The sequence below is a fragment of the Solea solea genome, chromosome 20, assembly GCF_958295425.1.
Source record: "Solea solea chromosome 20, fSolSol10.1, whole genome shotgun sequence".
NCBI lineage: Eukaryota > Metazoa > Chordata > Actinopteri > Pleuronectiformes > Soleidae > Solea > Solea solea.
The window spans coordinates 15110693-15133216 of NC_081153.1; the positions used below are offsets into that span (position 1 = coordinate 15110693).

General features: G+C 42.1%; 1 protein-coding gene across 3 annotated transcripts; it reads right to left on the reverse strand.

The window, feature by feature from the left end:
* Positions 1 to 503: 503 nt before the first annotated feature.
* Positions 504 to 20663, reverse strand: LOC131447523 (ankyrin repeat and IBR domain-containing protein 1-like). Of its 3 annotated transcripts, none has more exons than XM_058619348.1 (21): positions 20423 to 20663; positions 17065 to 17400; positions 14442 to 14613; positions 12685 to 12816; positions 12158 to 12349; positions 10635 to 10752; positions 10275 to 10495; positions 9516 to 9604; positions 9282 to 9426; positions 8862 to 9022; positions 8471 to 8559; positions 8045 to 8175; positions 7727 to 7861; positions 7484 to 7570; positions 7253 to 7382; positions 6912 to 7057; positions 5795 to 5973; positions 5611 to 5662; positions 5362 to 5415; positions 5138 to 5261; positions 504 to 4786 (listed from the first exon to the last, which is right to left on the reverse strand). In XM_058619348.1, the coding sequence occupies exons 2-21, from the start codon at positions 17250 to 17252 to the stop codon at positions 3336 to 3338; spliced, it is 3996 nt and encodes a 1331-aa protein (XP_058475331.1). In that variant the 5' UTR covers positions 17253 to 17400; positions 20423 to 20663; the 3' UTR covers positions 504 to 3335. The 3 variants fall into 3 exon arrangements, with proteins under 3 accessions (XP_058475331.1, XP_058475332.1, XP_058475333.1); XM_058619349.1 differs by having other exon boundaries at positions 20506 to 20662; XM_058619350.1 differs by having other exon boundaries at positions 506 to 4786; positions 7316 to 7382.
* Positions 20664 to 22524: the final 1861 nt, after the last annotated feature.

The window sequence follows — 22524 nt, forward strand, 5'->3', positions numbered from 1 at the left end:
AAACTAATTTCCAAATCTATATTAGTGTACCTTGTTGCCACCTTGTCTGTCACTTCTCTCCCCCAGATGTCAAAGAAATAAAAATCAATTTTAACACAGAAAGTACAAAAAACCACTTTCATTTAATCATAATAAAAACAAACAGAAATGACACTGTCATGTGCAAATTAGTTAAGTTACTGCACATAATACTAAAACAATATCTAAGTATCTTTAATGAAGCACTAAATACTAAATACTTAATATTAAAACATATTTTCAAACTTTTGTGGGGAGACAATTCAGGTGTGTTTACATATCTTTATGCAGTGACATTATGTAAATACATCATTATTTAATATATAGTGCTTTTATTATTTGGACAACAAAAGTCAATTTATTTTTATTCAATTCTGCTGTTGCTTTTCTAAATGTATATTGTTAAAAGTTTCCATGACAAATAAAAAACAGTTTGACACAATTTTGAATAGTTCTTCAGTATGAATATACTGTACTGTATAAAATTGTTTGGTGTGTTCATGGAAATAATTTGATCACTCCAAATGGAAAAAAAAAAATAATAATAAATGCATGTCCACAATTTCAGGAGCTTGAATCAGGCTGTAGTTGTAGATTTGGAGGAAAAAACATTTAATGGAGTTGTTAATTTATGTGTTAATCTTTTACAGAGATGTTTGATTGATATGACATTGATTGGTTCAGTTCCCTTTCCAGTAGTAGAGACTGACATGTCTACATTTTTAATTCATTCAGTTTCACTACTTAAGGAAAGTACTGGCAATCAGTAGTTCAATATGAAATAAATGATTAAGTTTTGTCTTGTTCCTGAAAATCCCTTTAAAAACTTGGAATCAACTGAGTAAATCTACGGTATTATATTTATGCACAGAATGTTGAATTATTTTACTTGATTGTAGACTGTACGATAGACTCAATATGGAGTATAAAATACTTCAGTGATCGCATGGATCAAGGAGAAGAAACCATGAAAGCGGCCAACTTCAGCTTGAAGCAGATTGCAGTTGAAGTGAAACTGCTGCCACAGAGCAAATTACACAAAATGTGTAGCGACACTTTCAGTTCTTTTTATTGAGAGTAAACTTTGCACTGACACTTTTACAGTTTTGGCCACACATCAAACCTCTCTCATGGATCGACTGGGAATGTATCAAGTATTATCAATGAGAGTGCAATTTTATTTCATTTTTTTCTTTTTTTTTATTCTGCTGTTGCTGTTTTGAGGGATAGTTAAAATATAAATATTATATATGGAGTACAAAATGGCACAGGACCATTCCCTGACGCCGTGAAACAAAAAATAAAATAAAAACATGATTAAAATAATAATAATTCTCTATCTGGCCTGACAGCACTGGATTAGTGCAATGCTCTTAACGGCATGCTTATGCAAATAAAAAGACCCCAGACTCTGTATTTCCACTCTTACACCATGCAACGCTAAAGTCGTCCTGTTCATGAAGCAGTGAACAAAGTCTGAGACACTCGCCTCTCAGCAGGCTTCATGAAATGTCTCCATCAGAACCCAAAACCTGTTCAGCACATTCACAGCCTAATGTTCAACACAGAGAGGGGAAAGGTGTCGTCGTAGTAGTTCACTTCAAACAAGCATCAAGCACTCAATCAACTCTTCTGTAAATGATTACGGATACGCTTCAGGAGTCCGAGTCACATTTCAAAAACGAAAACAAAAGGTGACCAGACTTGGGCAACATCCAGATAAAGTGGCTGTTAATTAAAAAAAATAGAAACGCAACGTATGAATAATTGATCGGGAACTGATATGAGGCTGATTGATCAGGTAAAACATGGACCTGTATTCTGTGTCAATGAAGTTGAGTGAAGATAAACCTGGACTGAAAGAACAAGTGCATCAAGAGCCTCAGTGTATTATGGCAACAGCCAGAGTGGTTTGTTCTCCATTAACTTTCATTGCTAAAATTATTAAGCTGGTTTTAAAAAGTAATGCAACTAATAAATACAAACAAATAAACAAAAACTGTTGATTAAAAAAAAGGAAAAAATTAATCTCTAGACTGAGAAAATTGACAAATGACAATAAAAACCCAACTTTATCCAAGTCATTAACAACTGCACAGTGTCCTAGCATCAGTGGTGGAATAGATATGATCAGAACAACAAAAGGTATAAAAATGATTTTTCTTTTACAGTAGTTGACCTGCGTCAGCTCAGATTGAGGATCAGCGTAATCCCTTCCAGGTAATGCTATTCAGTTGCCTCAGGATAGAGAGTTGTTTTCATTGTTTAAGTGTGTAAACATTTTATTCAATTCATAAAGTCTTCTGCTAATTTAAAACAGTTGTGAAAACTGAGCCATGGTGAACATAAACAAAATATTTCAGAAACACATTGGATGTAAAATCTCCTTCCGATGTACTCTGAACGAGTAGCAGGATGGTGCAGTGATGGTGCAGTGAGCAGTTTAAAAAACAACCAACAAAAAAAGGGACCAATCCACTCTGAATACAAGCACCTGTGATGCTGAAGTGCCTTTGAGCCAAACACTGAATTCCTACTGTAGCAGAGGCTGATCTCTTTGCAGAAAACCATTTATCTTCTGTAGATTGAGACGGAATTACCACAAAACTCAGACAACCTTGCCTAATGAAAAGGAACGTTCAGGTGTGTGTTGGCTCTCTTGAAGCAGGCACAGTGTGCACGGAGGTCCAAAAATCTGAATTAGGCCCTCTGATTGTACAGTACGCTAACAAGCTCCAAGCTTACACTTATCATATTTGGCTCTTGGAGCTCTGCAAAAGCTCGTGGTTGGGTCAGTGTGTGTGTGCGTGCGTACACGTGTGTGTGTGTGTGTGTGTGTGTGTGTGTGTGTGTGTGTGTGTGTGTGTGTGAGTATGCAAGGCAAGTTTGGATTTCAGCAGCACCAAAACTTCACCCCAAACAGAGAAAACAAAACACACAGGAGGCAGGAAAATAAATTAAATACAATAGAAAAATAAGAAAAACATGTGCAGCATTTATGTGGTGGTGATATCAGTAGCTTTCCATTGATGAACACTCATTAGTTTCTTTTTTTTCTTCTTTTTTTTAAGAATAGCACTTTAAATAAAAATAATAAACTTAAGTATGACATCATCTTTACTGGACAGTCTGCAAGGCGTTTGTCCTCTCTACATACAATATAATACATACAGTGAACGCTGAACCCACTAAAACCTTTGTTTTTCACTGAAGTGTCATTGACCATTACACGTTTCCATTAGTGCTTCACTTTTTTCCACTCTTCCATCTCTCTCTCTCTCTCTCTCTCTCTCTCTCTCTCTCAAAATATGACTCCATCACACCAGGTGTACTTGCTCCTCCCACTCCTCAGGTGATTGGTCCACCTCCAGCTGAGGAACATGGTCTAAGTCTGTCTCTGTGGCAAGGGCAGTGTGTGTGGGGCTGTTCCCATGTTGGGAATGCGAGCAAGGGTGTGTGTGCGCTTCGTCCAGCGACAGGTCTGCCACACACCCTCCATCCACACTCTCCTTGCCAGCCTCTCTGTTTTCCAGCTCCAGAGTGCTGGGTCTCGGTGTCTTCGGGCCGTCCACGCCGGCAGCACCTGAACAGGGACTTACTGATTCCGTGTCCACATCTGGCTCACCCTCCAGGGGCTGCCAGAACGGGGCGGGGGTCACGGCCCTGGAGGCCTGGCTCTCAGTCTCGGTGTGTGTGTCGGGGGAGGACTCAGTTTCTGTGGTGGGCGGGGAGGGGATGAGGGCCAGGCTCTGTGGGTTGTTCTGTGGGTTGATGTTGTTGTTGAACCAGGCCATGATGTTGTCCAGCAGCTGGGCACTGGCTGTGGGGTCAAGGGCGTCCAGACTTTGTGGGTCGCTGGGTGTTAAAGGGCCCCCTGGGGGGATCACCGGTGAAAGCAGTAGATCCGGCTCAAGCTCTGTAGACGGGAGGCACAACTGGGCAGGGGGCTGAGGGTCTGTTTTGGGAAGGCGTTCAAGAGCGTAGGCAGCGGGACACTCCTGAGTGTAAGAGCCCCTGTGTTCTTGGCAGCCGTCTGGTTTTTGATTGCCATCATATGTGGCCGCATTTTCCAGGTCATAAGTACAAGGAAGGGTGTGGCTTTGTGTGGGGTTTGGGATATGATCTAGTATGCTGGAGGAAGTGTGTTCTTCCACCAAATAACTGCTAGAGTGGCAATAACTCTGCTCTTTGCCGTCATAATGAGGATCTATGATGGTGATGTGGTCGAGCGCTGCATTCTGATCTTGTCTATGGCTGCGGTCGCTGTACGCAGGGTCAGCAGTGAGAGGACTGTGGCAGTACGTGTAGTGTGAGCACAGTTGTTCCTGGGTGTGCGGGTTTAGGTCGTATGGAGTGGTTATGTTACCTAGGTTCATAAGGCTATCTCCCAACTCCAGCAGCTCCGCACTGAGAGAGGGGGGTGGGGGAGGGAGGGGGAGTGGGTTAGAGGTGAGAGCCTGGGAGGTGGAGTCTGTCCTGTTAGGGGGGCGAGGAGGATCCAGGAGAGAAGCGGGGAAGGACGAGCCTCTGGCTCCTGGAGGAGCATCTGCGTTGAGGGAGTGAAACACCACCTCACCAAGGTCTCCTGCTGGACCAGGCTCCCTGTCCAGTCCACGCTCCAGCTCCGCTCTCCCCTCTTTCCCTACCTCCAGGCCTCGCTCCCTGCGGGAATCTTGGAGTGACAGCTGGATGGCCAGAAGGATGTTTGGGTCATCTTCATCCAGCGAGCCCAGCACTCTCCTGCGGCCTTCGCTCCTCTCTGAACCTTCTGGAAGAAGAAAAAAGAAAACCTTGCATTAAAACAAGTGCAGCTTTGTGTGGCTCGGACGCCAGTTGATCCCAGTCATCAATGCCTCTGGGCTTTGAAAGATCTGATTCATGAAGCAATAAAGTAAAATCCCATTAGCTGGCTGTCAAAATTTACAAACGAGGCAGGGAATGGAGTTGGACTGGGATGCATCGTTAGTATTGCTGCAGTGTTTAAAAATGACTTGTTGTACATGTATAAATAGTACCATACAGTAAACCTGTATATAGTATATGCACCTTCAGTCCCTTTAGGTAATCCCTTTTGTAAAAATAGTTCTTTATATGGAGGTATGAAACATGTTTTGCACACCTGTGCTGTCGCTCCTCCTGCTGGTCTCTGGTGTGTTGCTGTTGCTTCTAAGGTTGAGCAGACTCAGCATTTCTCCTCTGCGCCGTGGCCTGTGTCTACGGCGGTACTGAATGTCAGCATAATCCTGGAGGAGAGCATTTCAGACTGGGTCATTGCGAAACCAACTCTAAGCAGCAGAGTTACAAATCTATTGCATAACGTGTCAGGTGGCGATGGTGCATTACCTGTGACGGTCTCTCTCTTTGATCAGGTCCCAGTACAGAGTGACGACTCCCCATCTTAAAACAAAAAAAAACACAGGTGCACTAAATCAGCTACAGCCGCAGCCGTGCAGTAATGACCTCATTCAGAAGTAGGCCACTGACTGTACCAGCACAATTTTTAGAAAGTGGCATTATCTTGGCAAGAAACGTCAGCAGAACAAAAAAAGCTAGATTGCTGGTGTTAGATGTGAGAGTATGACATTCACTTACCTCAGGAGTTGCAAAACCAAGGTACTCCCAGTCCCATGATCCTCCAGGGTAGCTGAAAGATAAAACAAAAGATTTTCCAGTACCATCTCCTGAATGTCCGTCAGTGTTTTTTCAAGGCAGCCAATTCCTCAAAATGTGTTGTTTTTTTCTTTGCTAAGTTAATGGTGAATGTGTTTATTCGTACTTTCTGCGGGGAAGCTCAGGAGAATCGTTGGGGGCCACGCCACGAGCCACGGACGCCAGGAACTCCTGCCTCTTCTGTTGCACTAGCCGGGCTGCGCTGATTATCTTGTGGCACGGCGTCCTCAGATATGGCCGGTTCACCTTCTGCGCCAGATCTTCCACCACCATCTCCAGATCAGTCTGAAGGAGATAAAAAAAAAAAAACACTATTAATTATAACTGTTGATCAGAAAAAAAATGTATGACGTTCAAAAAGATTGAAAATTGAAAAAACAAACACAGTTGTTAATTAGAAAATTAAAAATTTATCATTGCAATTTTGCAAGTGATAGTTGTTTGGTCTGAGAATAGAAAACACAGAATAAAAACAAAGAGCAAAGGGCTTGACTTTCAACTTCCACGCAGCAATGTTAAGACATCAGAAATGGCTATGTTGAAAAACGTCTGAAGAATACTCATTTAAGCAAAGCATGTTTGCAGGAATGGCAGCAGGCTTCTGCCCATTCTGTTTTTCATCTTTTGTTTTCAGGGCAAATCGTTTCACCACCTACTGGCGACAGGAAGCACGCCTTGAGTAACAAACATCGTTTAATTTACATGAACATTTGCTATACTCTGACGTTCCAAATTGGATGTGTGAGGGCCCGTTCAATGCTGAAATGTAGTTATTATTCTGCTCTGGGCTCTGCTGTGTCAAGCACAACTATCAGACTTGACTGAGGGAGCTTTTTTGTTTATACACTGGTGGGCGGTACTGTGTTTCTGTTTTTTTTAGCAGTAGAATTAATTTCTTAAACCTTTCATGGACATGTTGTGTTTATACTAGCACAATGTCACCAGGCGACTCATGTTTTAAACAGTGCTACACTGAGGAATACATTAAGAGAGTCCTATGTAACTGACAGTATAAACAGAGTTGTGTGAGCTCAATTGACATTTGTTTATATTTAAAAACATAGACATTTTACACATTTTCCATAAAACTATGATACATCACTGTAATATCAGCAAAGTCCAGTTAACAGAAGTCTTTCATAATCGCTGGAGGGGGTTTAATGTTGTCCATCTTGTTCTTGTACTGGATGTGTAAACGCCAGACACTGTCATTATCAGATTACCTGCATGAGCTCAAATATCTCTTTCTGGGTGCTGCCTTGCTGTAGGAAGAAACCATATGGGTAAGAGCACTTCAGCACGCGCCGCGTCTTCAGCAGCTCACACACACCGTCCTCAATAAACCGTGTGTCTGGAGGAGTCCCTTCACCTGCAGTGGAAAAACACAGATGCAGCATAAAGATTGGGTTTATTTCAGAGGATGAGAAGAATGTATAAATAACATTTATGAACAGAAATAAAATAATCCCCCACTTCTTTGTAGCAATTAACATGGACAGCGTGATGATTGCTTTTTATGATAAAACATATCAATCATTTTCATGTATACACAATATTGACAAACATTTGAAGACTTTTCTGACACGGCTCCTGCCAACGACAGGAAGTCGGTGTAAGAGCAACGTACGGCTGATGAAAGCTTTGCTCAGCTGCTCCATCTTCTCTTTAGCCGTTTTCAGCAGCTTCTGCTCCAACTAATGACAAAAGACGAGAGAAAAGGTATGAATTCACAAGTATTTAAGAAATTAAAGTCAGCTCTAATATGTTATGAACTTGTTTATTGAGGCGACATTACCTTATAACTATGCTCATGGTTCTTGAAGCGAGAGTAATAGTGCATGAAACGATTTAGCTCCTGAAAACTTTTGTGCTTCTTTTCTGCCTGTAACAAAAGTCACATAATACATCAGTGTGTGTGTAAGTATATTGAATAATCTTAGGCATATAAACTATTGAAACATAAAGAGGAAACATATATTACACAAAATATTAACATAAAAAAGAGCTTCACAGTATCAACTAAGTGTGGGTGTTGTACCTCTACAGTCATCTCCTTGGACTGCTCCTCCAGCTGTTGGATGACTTCATAGCGAGTACAGCGATAGTAGCCTCCAGTTGATGAGCTGTGCTTCTTCCACTCCTCCAGACAAATCCAACAGAAGTCATATTTGCACTACAGAGAGAGGGAGAGAGAGGGAGGGGATAGGATTTTAGTATTTGCAACTAAAATTCAACACATTTAACAACACAGTTCTCCGATTCTCTAAACCTACAGTCTCACCAGTAGATGACACGACATCTTACACATTGGACCTTCAGTAAAAAGCTTTGTGAACATATATATATATATACACACCTTGGCACACTGCATATGATTGCAGCCCTCATTCTTCTGAATGGGAGACTTGCAGTTGGCACATGGTTTGGAGTTGGTCAACAGCCACAGACAGTTAGCAGCATCCTCATAGGCCTCGCTCACACCTGCCACTGTAGATAAAACACACACACACACACACACACACACAGTGAAACTACATATCAGTTGGCCAACACCTGCCTTGCAGATACACCCTCTGGCAAACACATGCTCTCATTTGGCAAATGTCATCAACCTGAACACCTGTCACTTTGTTTAAAAATAAATCAGACACATCCTGGAAGACTGTCCTGACAGCTGCTGTTAACTGCCTCATTGTTGTGCTGGTTTGCTGAGATGCACATCCAGAGTAACAGTGAAAATTCCTGGAAACAAAAACAATAAAAAAAAAAGGGACAGACTTACACTCCTCCGGCTTCATCTCTGTGACTTTCTGGAGCCAGTTCCTCCACATATGACAGTCACATGGCTCATGGGCCTCACCAAGGCACTCCCTGTAAACCACAAGTGTTATAAACAGAGAGCGGAGTGTTGTAAAATAAATAACATGAAGACTGAGTACCACAACTTTCCTTTCAAGATACCTATAAAGATTACAAACGGCAATTGTCATGTTGAGCACAGTGGCCTCTTGTTTCAGGAGTGTTGAGTCCATTATAAAAGCAAACAAAGGACTAAGTGTGTGACTTGCAATGACTTATGCTTTAAAAAGAAAGAATTACGACTAGTTTTTTTATATCACTGTTATTGTTTTTATGCAAACATGTTTGTACAGGCATTAAACTATGAAGCATACCAGCAGAAGAGGTGGCCCTTGCCACAATCGACGGCTGGGGATGGCAGCAGGGGGAAGCCGTGTGGGTCACTGTCTCCAGGGCCTGGCCGGGTAAGCCGCACTGCCCGCTCACAGCGTGCTGCGGGACACCAGCGGATGGCAGGATTGTTCTCCACAAAAGCCTGGAACAAAAGAGCGATGGGAGAGCAAGTGAGGACACAAATGACTGACAAAAGAAGAGAAAGGGGACAAAAGGCTGGATCACAGGGAGCATAAAGAGCAGAAGTGATTGGGCAAATCAAATTTTAAAAAAGGAAGAAACAAACACAATGTAATAATAATATGAAGCAAGGGGGTAGAAAACAGGCAAAGATGCAGAAACAAAAACTCCACTGGGAAAAAAGTAACAGACAAGCTCTTGTATGAGTGCTGACTTTCTACCTTAATGTCAAATTGCAGGTAGCGCTGGTCCATCTCTCTGGAAACCACACTCTCTATCACATGCACAGGAACCAACTGATAACACTCGTATGCAGGGCAGAAAATATTGTGTGCTTCACCCTCCTGAATCTTGACATTGAGGAACCTTAGAAAAAGACACACGTGTGACAAAATTATACACAACTAAAGGGGTAGCAGACACATTTTAAGACATAAAAAGGTACAAGCCCCTACCCCTCCCAGCAGGCTCTGCAGAACTCATGGCCACAGGACATGTCCACTGGGTCCTCAAAGACAGAGATGGAGCAGAGACAAATACCACACTGCAAGGAGACAAGAGAGAACAATGACATCATTTACTCCATTTACCCTGCATAACAGCACCTATACAATTGTTATACATTCCATTTAATTAAGATTCAATTCTTTGTGCCCCGTCATCACATTCATTATATTCAGGGGGAGGACACTATGTCATTGTGTATATTGCTGGAATACATGTTTCCAAACAAACTGAAGACTAGTCCACTTAATCCTCCCTTTCCCAAACACATCAAGGAACTACAGTGATCTTCCCATACCAAAAAGGAAAGTTGTTCTTCATTTGTGAAGAACAACTAAAATGCACCAAAAATCCTCTGGTTGAAGGAACCAGAGGATGACACACAATTAGAAGCCAGACAAATGAGAAGAACCAAATGACCTGCCTAAACAGCAGAAACAGACAGCAGGATAAATGACCACCTTTGCCCGAGTTAGATTAGACATTAACTTACTGTAGATAAACAAGTTAGACACTCTACATTCTGTCAAATGTTTAACTACAATCAAAGATGCTAGAAGTCTGTCCATTCACTCATATTAACACGTCTCCCACATCACATTTAGAAAGAGATACAACTTGTATGCTTTCGTGTACTAGTTTCACCACCACCTGTCCCACAATCTCTAGCGACAAAACATTTTGTTCTATTTAAAGTTCCTGTGTCTCACCGTAGCGAGGCTGTCTTCTCCAGGAGTGAGACAGCTGTCGGTGGGAGAGGTGAGAGTGAGTGTCAGAGGTGAACGCGGGGTCCTAGGAGTGCGGGGTGAGGGTAGGGTGTCCCAGGCATTGTAGCCGCTGGGTGGTGGGGTGGGCATGGCCACACCTGAGCGCTGACAGCAATTCTCGGCGTCTGACATCCAGGCCTCCAGAAGCTTTTCTCTGTCCCAGTCTGACAGACAAACAGACAGACAGACCAGGTTACACACAAGTTTAGAGACAGGAAAAAAAATGTGTTTTACTTCTGTATTTTCATAAATGTTGCAATCACATTGCAGTGGTGTGAATGTCACACACAACACAAAACACACCATGTGCTCGGAGCAGTGCCTCAGCAGTGAAAAGCGGGGCTTGCAGCATATCTGCCGTCTCCACAATCAGCATGTCCTTCAGTCTGCGCAGGTCCTGAAGCTTTAGTCCTTCATATGGCTGGAAGGACAGAAGAGAAGAACTATGTCAGAGGGAACTTAATGAGACAAAAATAAGGTATACCACAACCAGAAGACAAAATATGAAATTGTGATCTGCTTGGTGTTTAGGTAGTGTAAGTGGTCATGTGAGAGATGAAAAGGACTGGGATTACAGTCAGTGAGTGTGGGGAGAAGGTTTGTAGTGTCAACAAGAGATTAAGTATTAGCATAAATTTGTCTGCAGGATGAAAGATTAGGCCAGTATCATTTGGCAGCAGCCACTGTTTGACTTTGCTCAACTAACATCATGAGAAAAAGGTGTGACCCAAGGTGTGTGCACTCAAATAGATCCTGTGTAAGGACTAGTGACAAATCTACCCACTTTCTCTCATAAACCTAAATACTTTTAGGTTTAATACAATTCTGCCGCACTATTGAGATCCAACTAACTGTATTTACTGCGGGTGGAGTCAGACACACACGCACGTAATCACTGATCCGTTTTGTTTATTCGCATAAAAATAGGTTTTGTTTTCTCCTCTCATCATTTTACGATTCAACCCCTGTGTGTGAAATCTCTAAAGACAGGACGTGTTCTAATCATATCTAGCGTCTTTTCAGGCTGACTTTAGTTACTTTAAATTGACAGTAGTTGGTAAAACAATCTCCAAACCCAAGACAATGAATGACAGCGCAAGAGAGAGCTGCAGGATATGATGTCATCGTAGCGTATTTGACGTATACACTGAAAAGTGAGGCTGGCATTTTGAGATTTTCCCACTCTGTTAGGCGTTTTCAAAAAATACTATTTCAGGTCCTAAAACGCCGTCTCCGTGTGGACAGAAAGCCTCTCCTACAAAAAAAGTGTGCGTATTATTCACCTAAACCTGTTTCCGTATGACCTAAGTGTTGACTTTTGAAGACGAACGACTGTCGAAACAAGACTTTGACAATTTGGTAACATCTGAGAGTGAGTGTTAGATGGTAAATGCAAAGAATTAACAGACCCGTAGAGCTCAAACATGACTCAAGCAGCAGTGACTTGTGTTAATTTATTGCTTGGCATCACTTGGCTGAACTCAGCAAAAGCTGAATGAGTAAGATAATGCAGAACGAGTGTTAGCAGTAGAGCCAGTTTTTTTCTAATTTGCTTTATAGTTGATTTTGCAGAATCATGTCATTACTTTCACTAAAGCCCCAGAATATAGGAGACTTGTATTGTGTTTACTGACAAGTCCTCTATTTGCCCTGAATTGAAATTGAATTGATTTTTTTTAATTTTATTTGAAATTGGAAACTTCAAATAATTTATTATAGTACAATCTTGCATTGTACAAACTTTAACTTGGATTCTACAAAACAGAAAAATAACACATTATCTATAAAAGTTAGGCCAGCAGGAAAACCCCAGACTATGGTCTCACCTCCTTGTATTGCAGAAGGTTGGTTTCACCATGTGAGTCTGAGTTTGACTGCTGAGACGAAGAGGAGGAAAAAACCATCTGCGACTCCAGGCTGAGGGCCAGCTCAGTGTGGTGATGCCGCTCGGCATGGTCACATGGCGTCAGCTTATCCTCATCCTCCACAAAAAGGTCCGCCTCACTCTGGATTAGCAGCTAGAGGGAAGGAGGAGGAAGGGGTAAGGAGAGAACAAAAGACATGAGACAGGAAAAATGGTGAGAAAGGCCAAGAAAAAAGAAAATATTAAGATATTACAATGGAAAACAAAAACATTGGAGAAAGGGAAATGGGCAGTGATGAAAAGATGGATTTCAAGAAAAGTGCATTTTAATTCAAGAAGTGTATTTTCTTCCCAATCAAAAACTGACACAGCCTACTTATTTCAATGATCTTTGCCAAATCAAATCTTAATGAACACAGTCAAATCTGCTGCACACAAATTGTTAGCAAAATGTAATGCCAGTTTAAATTTTAGAGCACTTCCTCTCACCTCCACACAGCTCTTCATGCCTGCAGCAGCAGCGTAGTGCAGACAGGTGCTGTTGTGGTTGTCGGTGGCATTGACGTTGGCCTTCTCATACTGGCCTCTCTCCAGCCTGGCCCCAGTCCAGCTTAAGATCATCTGGCAGAAGGAAACCCACAAATACGCTTAATAAGCTAAGGCCTGGGATTCACCGCCTGATGGTTGGCTGACAGCAAAGAAAGACCTTCAATCGTGATGCTGCCTCAGACTGGTGTTGGGGAACTTGGGGCCTGTCCACCAAGAGACGAATGTAGGTAAATCCGTATAGGTTTTTTATCGTATTGGCATTTCATCTACATGGAAACAGTATTTTGGGACAGTGTTTTGGGAAAAACTCAAAACACTGCCCTTGCGTTTCCGTGTAGACAACGAATAAGCTACTTTGGGAAAATATAATGTCATAGTCCCACCTCTCCCTCTCTTGCGCTGGAATTCACTGTCCCTATCTTGGCCCTTGACTTTCGATGAAAAGTAACTGGGGCCAGACTGAAAAGGGCTCAGATATTGCTAGACCACGTCCTGTCCTCGGCAAGTTCAGGCACAGGAGTGAAGAAAAAATTAAGTGTTGAAGATAAACAGTGAAACTGAATCGTAAAATGAGGGGAGGAGAAAACACACACTTGAATGAACAACACAGATTAGTGATTGTTCTGCACACACGGTCAGCTGTACTGCACATCCACAGCTCGTTCTTGTCTGTGTGGTCACAGTGGTTGTCTCTCTCTCTCTCTCTCCGTCTACAGTTAGACTGACTCTCTGCCCCCAGTAAATAGAGCTTGATGAAGCTCACTCATGTGGCAGAACTGGCGATTCTCTTCTCGGAAAGTAATTATGGTGATGCCAGAAAGTCCCTGGATTTGTCGCTAGTCGCTTTTTTGAAGAAAATTCAATGGGGGTCTGAAATGTCGCTAAATATAACGACAAAAGTCACCAAGTTGCCAACACTGTTGTTTGGTCTGTTTGCTTTATAATTTTTCTTTCTTTTCTTCTCCATTTTTAGTGTACCAGCGTTACAGTGCCACTTACAGGCCCGGCATATGTAGTACAGTGTTTGAGTCATTTTGGGGGGGGGGGGTTTCCTGTGGATGAAGACATTTCCTGAAATGAAACTTTTTATAAAACAAAAGGAAAACATAGTTTATGTTTTGTTCTGTTTCTGTGTGGATAGCTGCAGGCAGCAATAGTCTGCATTTGTCACTGAAAAAGGAAACCAGAAGACCTATTTGATGGCAGCAAATATAGACTGCAGTGCTTGTTTATTTTGTCCCTGGGTCATTACATGTGCGCTCCAGATGACCATGTCAAGTTGTATTCACATCTATATGCTACAACTTATGATAAGAGGGATCATACATGAGGCTCTGGGTGTGTGCCCCCTTCTGGTGATTTGGTTGGCAGGAGCTAAATGACAGTGATCTCTTTCTCTCTTCGACAAATGACAGCACCGATTCAACGTGCTGAATTGGTTGTGAGGCCGTTGGCAGCCGACAAGGTATATGTAGGGTCATCGAATATGTGACGGCGAATGTGTGTGTGTGTGTTTTGGTACCCATCCCGAAGTGTAAAGCAGCAATGAATAGAATCCAACCCTCAATCTGCATTTTGGTAAGAGGGCACACATAAAAAAAAGAAAGTGCAGCGCCCCTGTAAGCCAATTTAGAAAAAAAACCTGTGTTATTCTTCGCAAACATGCAAGTATGTGGGTTTGTCTTTGCTGACGCTACCTGGAGACAGTCTGCACGGCGCTGCTCATCTCTCTGAGGTCGGGCCAGTCGCGGAAACAGCGCTCCCTCTGGCAGCAGTAGGATCTGCGGGCCTTGGCACAACACATGGAGGCACGTCTCATTGTGCACATTACGCTTGTTGGGGTTCCCCTCTTTGCTGAACAGGAAGGACCTACACATACAGGCAAAAATAAACAAACAAAAAAAAAAGGTATATATATATACAGTATATATATATATATATATATATATATAAAACAAAATAACCAAAAAGGTTTACAAGTGAGATAGAAATAAACTTTGAATTGAATGATGAAAGGGAAGCAGGAGAAAAGTAAAGCTCACTTTAACAGAGATAGATGGAGTATGGTAATAAGAAGAGTGTTTGTGGGTAGGAGGAAAGACAGAGTGAGGAGATATTGACTATTTCTGTTTAACATCTCTGAGATAATGGACATACCGACTGGCGGATGTGAACACAAACACACACAGATGGTGATGGATGTGCCAGTTGCACTGGGAGCACAGCTGTGGTTGCAGATCTGTTCAGTAAATTGTTTTTCTTTTTCCTCTTTCTGCTCTTTGTCTGTCAAAACCTCAATTTACTAATTAGGTTTCCACTTTTATTTAGTTCCACCCACTCCTGTATCTTTGAGTTTTTTCTTCATGTTAGAAACGTCCCTTTCTCTTTCTCTAATTTTCATCCTAAAAGCTCACTTTTCCATCTTCTTGCCTTTGCACACATGCAGAGAAAAAGTTATTTCTTTTTGCAAATGAAATAAACAAAGACCGTCACAGAAAAATTTATCATGAAAAACATTTTAAAATGAACAGCTTTCATTGAATTTTCTTTGGTTGAATCCATAAGAAATGTTGTAAAACTTCACCCTCCCAGCTCTCTGCAATTAAGACAAAGCAGAAGCAGCCACTAGTGACACAAACAGTGTCCGTCTGTCTCCTGATCGAGCAGCCCCTCAGCCTTTTCTTATACTGCTGCTCCTGCTCTTACACTTATGACCTTCTTATCCGGCCAGCCACAAGCCACTGCTAATTCACTCACACAGCAATAATCACTTGAGAACAAATCAACACACAGAAAGCCCCATGTTCAGTATGAATGGCCCTAATATCAGTCTACAAGAATCAACAGGTGGGGGGCTGTCATATTGCTGCAACAGTCAGGCATCGTTCAGTCAGTACAATGACATTACAATGGCAGGAAAAGTCAGAGGAGAAACACACAGGACCTATGCATAACAAAAAGGGGAAGTTGTGGTATGTCGATAAATACATTTGCATATCTTTGCCTCTTAAAACAGAAAAAAAAATCATTGTTTAGTCCAGAGTTGTTATTTACACATCTGCAATACCAAGTAATCAGATGTTATAGGGGAAAGGCTACACTTCCTCAACTACACCCCTTTTTCCAATAATAGGTCCACTTGTCATTTCCCACTTTGCACATCTCATGGGAATACAAGCCAATTCAAACGAAGAAGCATCTAGTAGAGAATGTAAACATGCAGCGGATACATGTTAAAAATAATCTGAAAAACAGACTGCATCCACCAGCCCACGCTCGTCCTGCATGACTCTTTATTTTGTCTGAGATTTCTTTGTCGTCTCTCTGCTTGCCTGTGTCCAGCTGAGCAGTTGGAACAAAGAAACATTTCCTATGATACTTGTCAGGAGCTGAAAGCTGCGTTCAGCACGTCTCTGGCCCATTATAGGTTAGTGGGAAGGGACACAAATAGCACAGCGATTGATTCACTGTTATGTTCTGAGACTTGGACAAATTAAGCACATGTGGAGTCACAGTTTCCCGCTCAGAACACACGCATGTGTGCACACATGCAGATGTACAGATAATTGACTGGCCTTTTCAAACAGCTTCCTCTGACCCACCCCCTTCTGTAATCATGGAAAGAAAGGGCAAGAGCGAAGATAAGGAGAAGGAGGAGGAGGCGAGGACGGCTATTGAATTGAGTCACTGAATCAGCTGTCTTCGTCATGGCCAGCAGCTTAATTATCCCTGCAGGGGGTGAAATGACACACTGATGTGTTGCTCTGCATATGCTTTTTAGATTGACCCCTTTGTTATACGTCTTGTTCGACTCAGCGTCATTTATAGATTATTTTATGACATTGAAAGATGAACATGCTGGTGGTGTGTGTGTGAATATGAATCCCAGAGTGCAAGGCAACAGTCTAACATCAGACCCTCTGGTTCAAAGAATACATTGATGCCCAGATCTTTCTCAACATCACAAGTTTGAATTCTAAAGCCTAGTTCAAGGTAACCCTGATTAGAAATATAAAAATCAGTCTACAGTGATGGTGTAGTTACACCTCGTTGCTAATGCACTTTAACATCAGTTTAAGTGACATCAGTGACTATACATTATGTACGCCAGTGTAAAAGGTAAATTGAGGTAAAACACATTTACGAAAGTTGTGACATTTACAGAACAATTGCAGCTGAGTAAGTATTATTCAATTTTGTTTTGACTCACTGCTTACGTAACTATGTTAGATAACTGCTATTACTATGAAGCCTAACCTCGAAATTAATGACATTAAATTAACAAACAAAATTAAGCATAAGAGAAAACATGAGTTTTACCTTAGTAGACGCGTCATGGCATGGCGGCAGACGTAGTGCAGAGCTGTGTTGTGCTGGTACTGCTCCCCGTACGATGCATTTGGGTCGAGGCCCTCCCTGAACTGAGGGTTGCCCTCGTAGAGCTGCCAGGCAAGGGCCTCGTCGCCGCTCACCAGGGCCTTGCGGAACTTGGTGGCTGTGTTGCCCATCGCCCAAGCTTGCAATATGCCACCTCAAGGGAGCTGTGGCAGATGCCCCTCTGCCTGCCTGCCTGCCTACACCTCCCTCCTCCTCTTCCTCCTCCCCCGTTCACCACAGGTCACAACTTAGAGCAACATGGTTCAGTGTTATCCTTCCCTGCAAGAAGAGGGAGACAGAGCAAGATTTATTGGAGGAAAATGATAGAAAGGAGGGACATAAGAGAAAATAATTATGTGTGCGGGGGTAAGGCGTATTTGAGTATGAAAAAGGAGAGATTGGAGAGAGGATGGGAGCTAAAGGGGTATACGAGATGGTAGGAGTGAGACAGGGAGAGAGCGGCTCAATCAATCAGTCCATCCATCGATCAGTTGATGTGCTGCAGCAAGTACGTTATCTTACCAGAAATGGAAGGGAAAACAGAGCGACAGAAGAAAGAAGAGAGAAAGATAGAGCGATAATTATAAAGAGCACAGAGACCACAGAGGAAACCTGATGATATCCAAGCCATCGATTTATCAGTCAGTTGATGAAAGACACAGTCTATATTACCTCAGTGGACATTGCGAGTTCAGTTAGATTTCATTTGTGAAGAGTTTAGACATACGGTATCAAAGTGTTAATATGTTCCTCTACATAACACTGTACATATGAGTTTTGGAGTGTGAAACCAAGCAGCACTGACACACTGGGTCAAAACCAGTTTTCCATTGCTTCTTATGTGCTAAACCAAAGAAACACAGTTGTGACTGATGTAGCCAAGTGAACCCACGTGGCAACAGCTTATAAACTGGCGGCAGAATCATAAGTTATTATTATGATCTTTTCATTACCTTCCCCATCTGCCTCTGAATTATAAACTCCATTATGTCATGGAACATAATGCATAAAGCAACATAATCTGTGCAGCAAAAAGAAATATTTGTGACACAAACTAAACCGTCACCTTCTCTTCTGCCACATTTTGTTAATAATCTCCATCTTTAACAATGTGTTCCGCCACATTTCCTTCTGTCCTTCTCTTTCACATACACAAACACGTGTAGTTTGCCCTGTCTTTAAACACACACAAGCAGACACCATTACAACCTATAATGAGTGGAGTCTGTGCATGTGACTGTGTGTGTGTATTGGGCCGCTGAGAGTATCATTACAGTCTTCATTCTATGGCCATCTGTCTGGCCCTCACAAAGAGCCCCTTTTAGCCCAGCTACAGTTGGCCAGAGGCTGGCTGAGCTCTGGAACATTTGAATAGCGCGGCTGGCTGGCTCCTCTCATCTACCTCCCATTTCCATGCAGTGACAGACAGGGAAAACACACACTGACAGAGGGAGACATACGGGTCACACAGAAGCTGCCACATCTGACACATAATGCCAATATGCTGTAGGTTCTGCTCCTGTGATGTACGCCATAGTGAGAGAAAGTGTGTGTATCCGGATGAGTGGTTGGTGATGATGTGGATTTATGATAGTTAATAGGTCAGTCTGTCTGCTTGGCTCTGTTTTGTGCCCACTGGTTTACTTCCAGTTCACTTCACTCCTCTGTGTATCTCTGCCAGTCACTGTTTCTCATACTGAATAACAGTAAGTCTGGACTAGGGTTGAGCCAGTTTTAAAACTTTTTAAATACTTCACTTAGATACAAAGTCACTAGATTGAACTGGTGTACTCAACTTGACTACTATAAGGCCAATAACCCATCGTCAGACATCTGTTGTCCTTTGGGAAGGTGTCTTATATTTTACTCCTTTTTACATTTAATGAATTTTGTCTCATATTTTATATTTTGTACAGTTGATTATTTACCTGATAAATGCCAGACACAAGAAAAAATTTCTGATATGAAAAAATAGTCATATGATACTGTGCTGCTTTAACACAAGAGAGTAGTTTTTATTGATGGCAGACTTTACGGAAAGAAACCTAAACAACATAGCACTTCAGCTCTCTCTGTAAGTGCGCAGCCTATCAGAAATGATCATTATTATTATTAGAAGGAGAAGAAGATGTAAAATGCTTAAAGGTCCAGTGTGCAAGAATTAGTGATCTCTAATGGTGCAAGAGCCAATTACAACAACAGTGGACTCCTGTGTTCACCCCTCTCTTCCCCATGTGCTTCAGGGAACTATGGTGAAATGTACGTTCCTGAAATTAAGTAAACACATGCTCATGCTGGTTTGACTGTTTGGGCTGCAGTAGGATCATGGCAGAACAAGACAGCTGCCTCTGGAAAGCAAGGCAAATTATTACAAAAAGCTACAAAGAGCAAGTTATAATGCAACCTCAGTCAATTCAATTGACCCAATTTTCTCAGTTTGAATTCCCCAGTTTTGGGCTCAATAAAGCATGTCTGTCTGTCTGACAGAAAGACGGTCTATCTGATAAGATGTTTACAATCTAGCTATATTCAGCCAAACCCTAAACACGAAACAAGATAACAGCATTTATCCCTCACTGCCAAAAGCTTAAAAGTCAAATAGACCGTCACCACTTTGCTACTCACACTGCAAAATGTCTTTAAACAAACATTAGCAGCTTACTGACACTGCTGTCATCCAAACTTGATGTCAGCTGATACACATTAACTCAAAACAGCTTAACCAAATCATGGGTGGATCTCATTGCTGCTGCTGCTTCTGCTCGAGTCGAGGCCCGGGAGAGGTTATCAGAAGAAACATTAGAACTTTCTATGAAAGAGTAAAAGTCAAGAGCTTCAGAATGAAACACGGTGCAACTTCAAAACCACTCCGGCATTTACGATAATGAGCTGAGTGACCGTGTAACAGCAAAATTCAGGTCAGACCTCGTGTGGTTATCCCTGGGAGAAGAAATGTGTCAGCAGCATGAAATAAAGCACAAACACAAACAGCAGCCCACTTCTCTCTCTGCGTGGTTCTGTCCACGCGGCCCCACGGTTAAAGCTCCTTTGTTCAACAAGCTGTCAGTCTACGTGAATCACTGACACCGACCAGAAAGCGACTGTTTGGTGTTCATTGTCCAAGAACAAGCTTCTGTACGGCCGTAACGGCGGTGAGGTGAAAACGGTAACACACACCCAAAGAGAGCCAGCCTTCTGTCTGTGGTTACCGGAGCTAGCGGACTGTCCCTCTGAGGTTTATGTTAGCGCTTTCTGTTAGCATCAACTACCTACAGCAGGACGACAACACCGTTTTACTTACACGGTCGATATACTTGGTTGCCAGTTGCACGTTCGTTAACCAACGGAAATCATACGCCATTAGCGTATCACTGTCATTCGCACCCTAGATTGCTTTTCTGCTGGACCATCCTCCTTTCTGCCACCCGGAGCCGGTGATGCTGCTGCTGCTGCTGCCGCTGCTATCGCTGCTACTGCCGCTGCTGCTGAGAGTGGAGGGGCGAGACTTCTCTCCTGTTCTCTGAGTGTTGTTGTTGCTGCCAAAAAGAAAAGAGTTCTACGCATGCGTACCACCAACTGTCACACGGAGGGCTGTCACCTGATTGGTCGGTTGTCTGCGTTCACTCAGGGACATCTAGAAAACCCAAAAAGGTCGAGAATAAATAAATTCAGTTGAACAATATACCATATAAATCAACTTTATTTTTACACGGGGATTTGAATGTTAATATATTCCATGTCACTAATGTCGCTTGCACTAGATTGGCTAAGTAAGCTAATTTTCCCATAGACTTCCATTAAAACAGAGTTCAACCAGCTGAGTCGCCCCCTGGTGGCTATTCAATATATTTTCACGGTTGGGTTGGTCTCATCCAGAAGTCTCCATCAACTTGTTATATACAATCCAGGGCTGGGCAATATGGACAAAACAAAAATCATATTTCTTAATAGTGTGGGCATGCAATGTGGGAATTAAAATTGACGATAGGTGTGAGTGTGAGAATGGTTGTCTCTATGTGTCCCTGTGGTGACCTGTCCAGGGTTTGCCCCACCTTTTGCCCTATGTCAGCTGAGATTGGCACAGCAAGGCCCTTGCCTAAAGTACATATAAAAGGCTTATTCTTCATTATTCTTTAGTACTCCACAGTGGTCTGAGGTAGTAAATACTATTTGTCATTGGTTTGGAGACAGTGGGTCACATGACATTGTGGATTATTAGAATATGAATATGAGTAAGTAAGTGAAGGTTATTTGGATCATGTTAACTGTGTGAAAGTAACATTAAGAGAAAATACTTAACATGTAAGCATGAAAGGCAGTGGGTGGCCAATAAATCTGAAATATCAAATACAGTTCTCAAAAAGTATATGCTCACTAGTCACTCTCATCAGAATGCAATCAAAGATGCTTGATCCACTTAATTATCAGAAATTATATATAAAAAAAACAGTCATAATCAATCCAAAAATTCAGTTTGAAATGATTTCTGCTGTGTGGTCTCTCTCCTTTCTTTCCTGAAGCTGAGGCTCCTGAAAAATTCCTTTGTTATTTTGTTATTTGTATCCAACCACATCCACATTGTATTCTTCACTTGGTCTCTTTGACCCAGTTTCCTTATGAGCTTGAGAAGGCAGTCTGCCTCATAAACCCCTCCCCCTGTGCTCTTGATATCATCTCTTCTAAACTCCTCAAAAAAGTGTTTCCCACCATCTGCCCTGTAATTCATCATGTTTTAAATATAGCTCTAGAGAGAGGCAATTTCCCAGAAAGTTTACTTAAGAACCTGCAACTGGAACGACCCCTAAAATTCCCCCTGAATAATTCCAGGCCAATCTCCAAATTACCCTTTTTATCAAAAATGTTATGTGCTCAATTCATTATTATTACAATGCTTTTAAAACATTCCAGTGTAGTTTTAGAGCTCATCATGGCACTGACGCAGCAGTTGTCAGAGTCACTAACAAGCTTCTACCTGCTCCTTACAGAGAAGTAACCCCTCAATTCTAAGTCTCTTAAATCTAAGTTCTGCATTTGACATGATTGGCCACTGCATCCTCTGCCTTGAATCTTGGGTAGGAATCAAAGGCTCAACACTAGACACTCTTCATTTGTACCTCACTAACAGAACCTTTCCAAATACTATGGGCAACACACCTTCTACAGCTCTGTCCTAGCAAACTGAATGTCTCAGAACTTTCTTAAATTCATTGATGAAAAGTCTAAGGTCATTTAACATAGTGCCCCAAATACAGTTACCTCTGTTAATGCACCTCTGTCTGGAAATCTCACACAGGCAGCAAGAAATGTAGGAGATATCTGTGAAAACTCTCATTTGATGAGGGGATTCAAAGTGCTGTGAAATCCTTTGTATTTTCTTCTTCTATTGGATTTAATGGCAATTGA

Excerpts from the sequence above, each read along its gene's own strand:
- LOC131447523 (XM_058619348.1), bottom strand. The coding sequence starts at position 17,252 with ATGGGCAACACAGCCACCAAGTTCCGCAAGGCCCTGGTGAGCGGCGAC. Across the intron at positions 10,753-12,157 it reads ACCTTCTGCAATACAAGGAG|CCATATGAAGGACTAAAGCT; the intron begins GTGAGACCATAG and ends CTGTCCTTCCAG. Across the intron at positions 7,862-8,044 it reads ATCATATGCAGTGTGCCAAG|TGCAAATATGACTTCTGTTG; the intron begins GTGTGTATATAT and ends CTCTCTCTGTAG.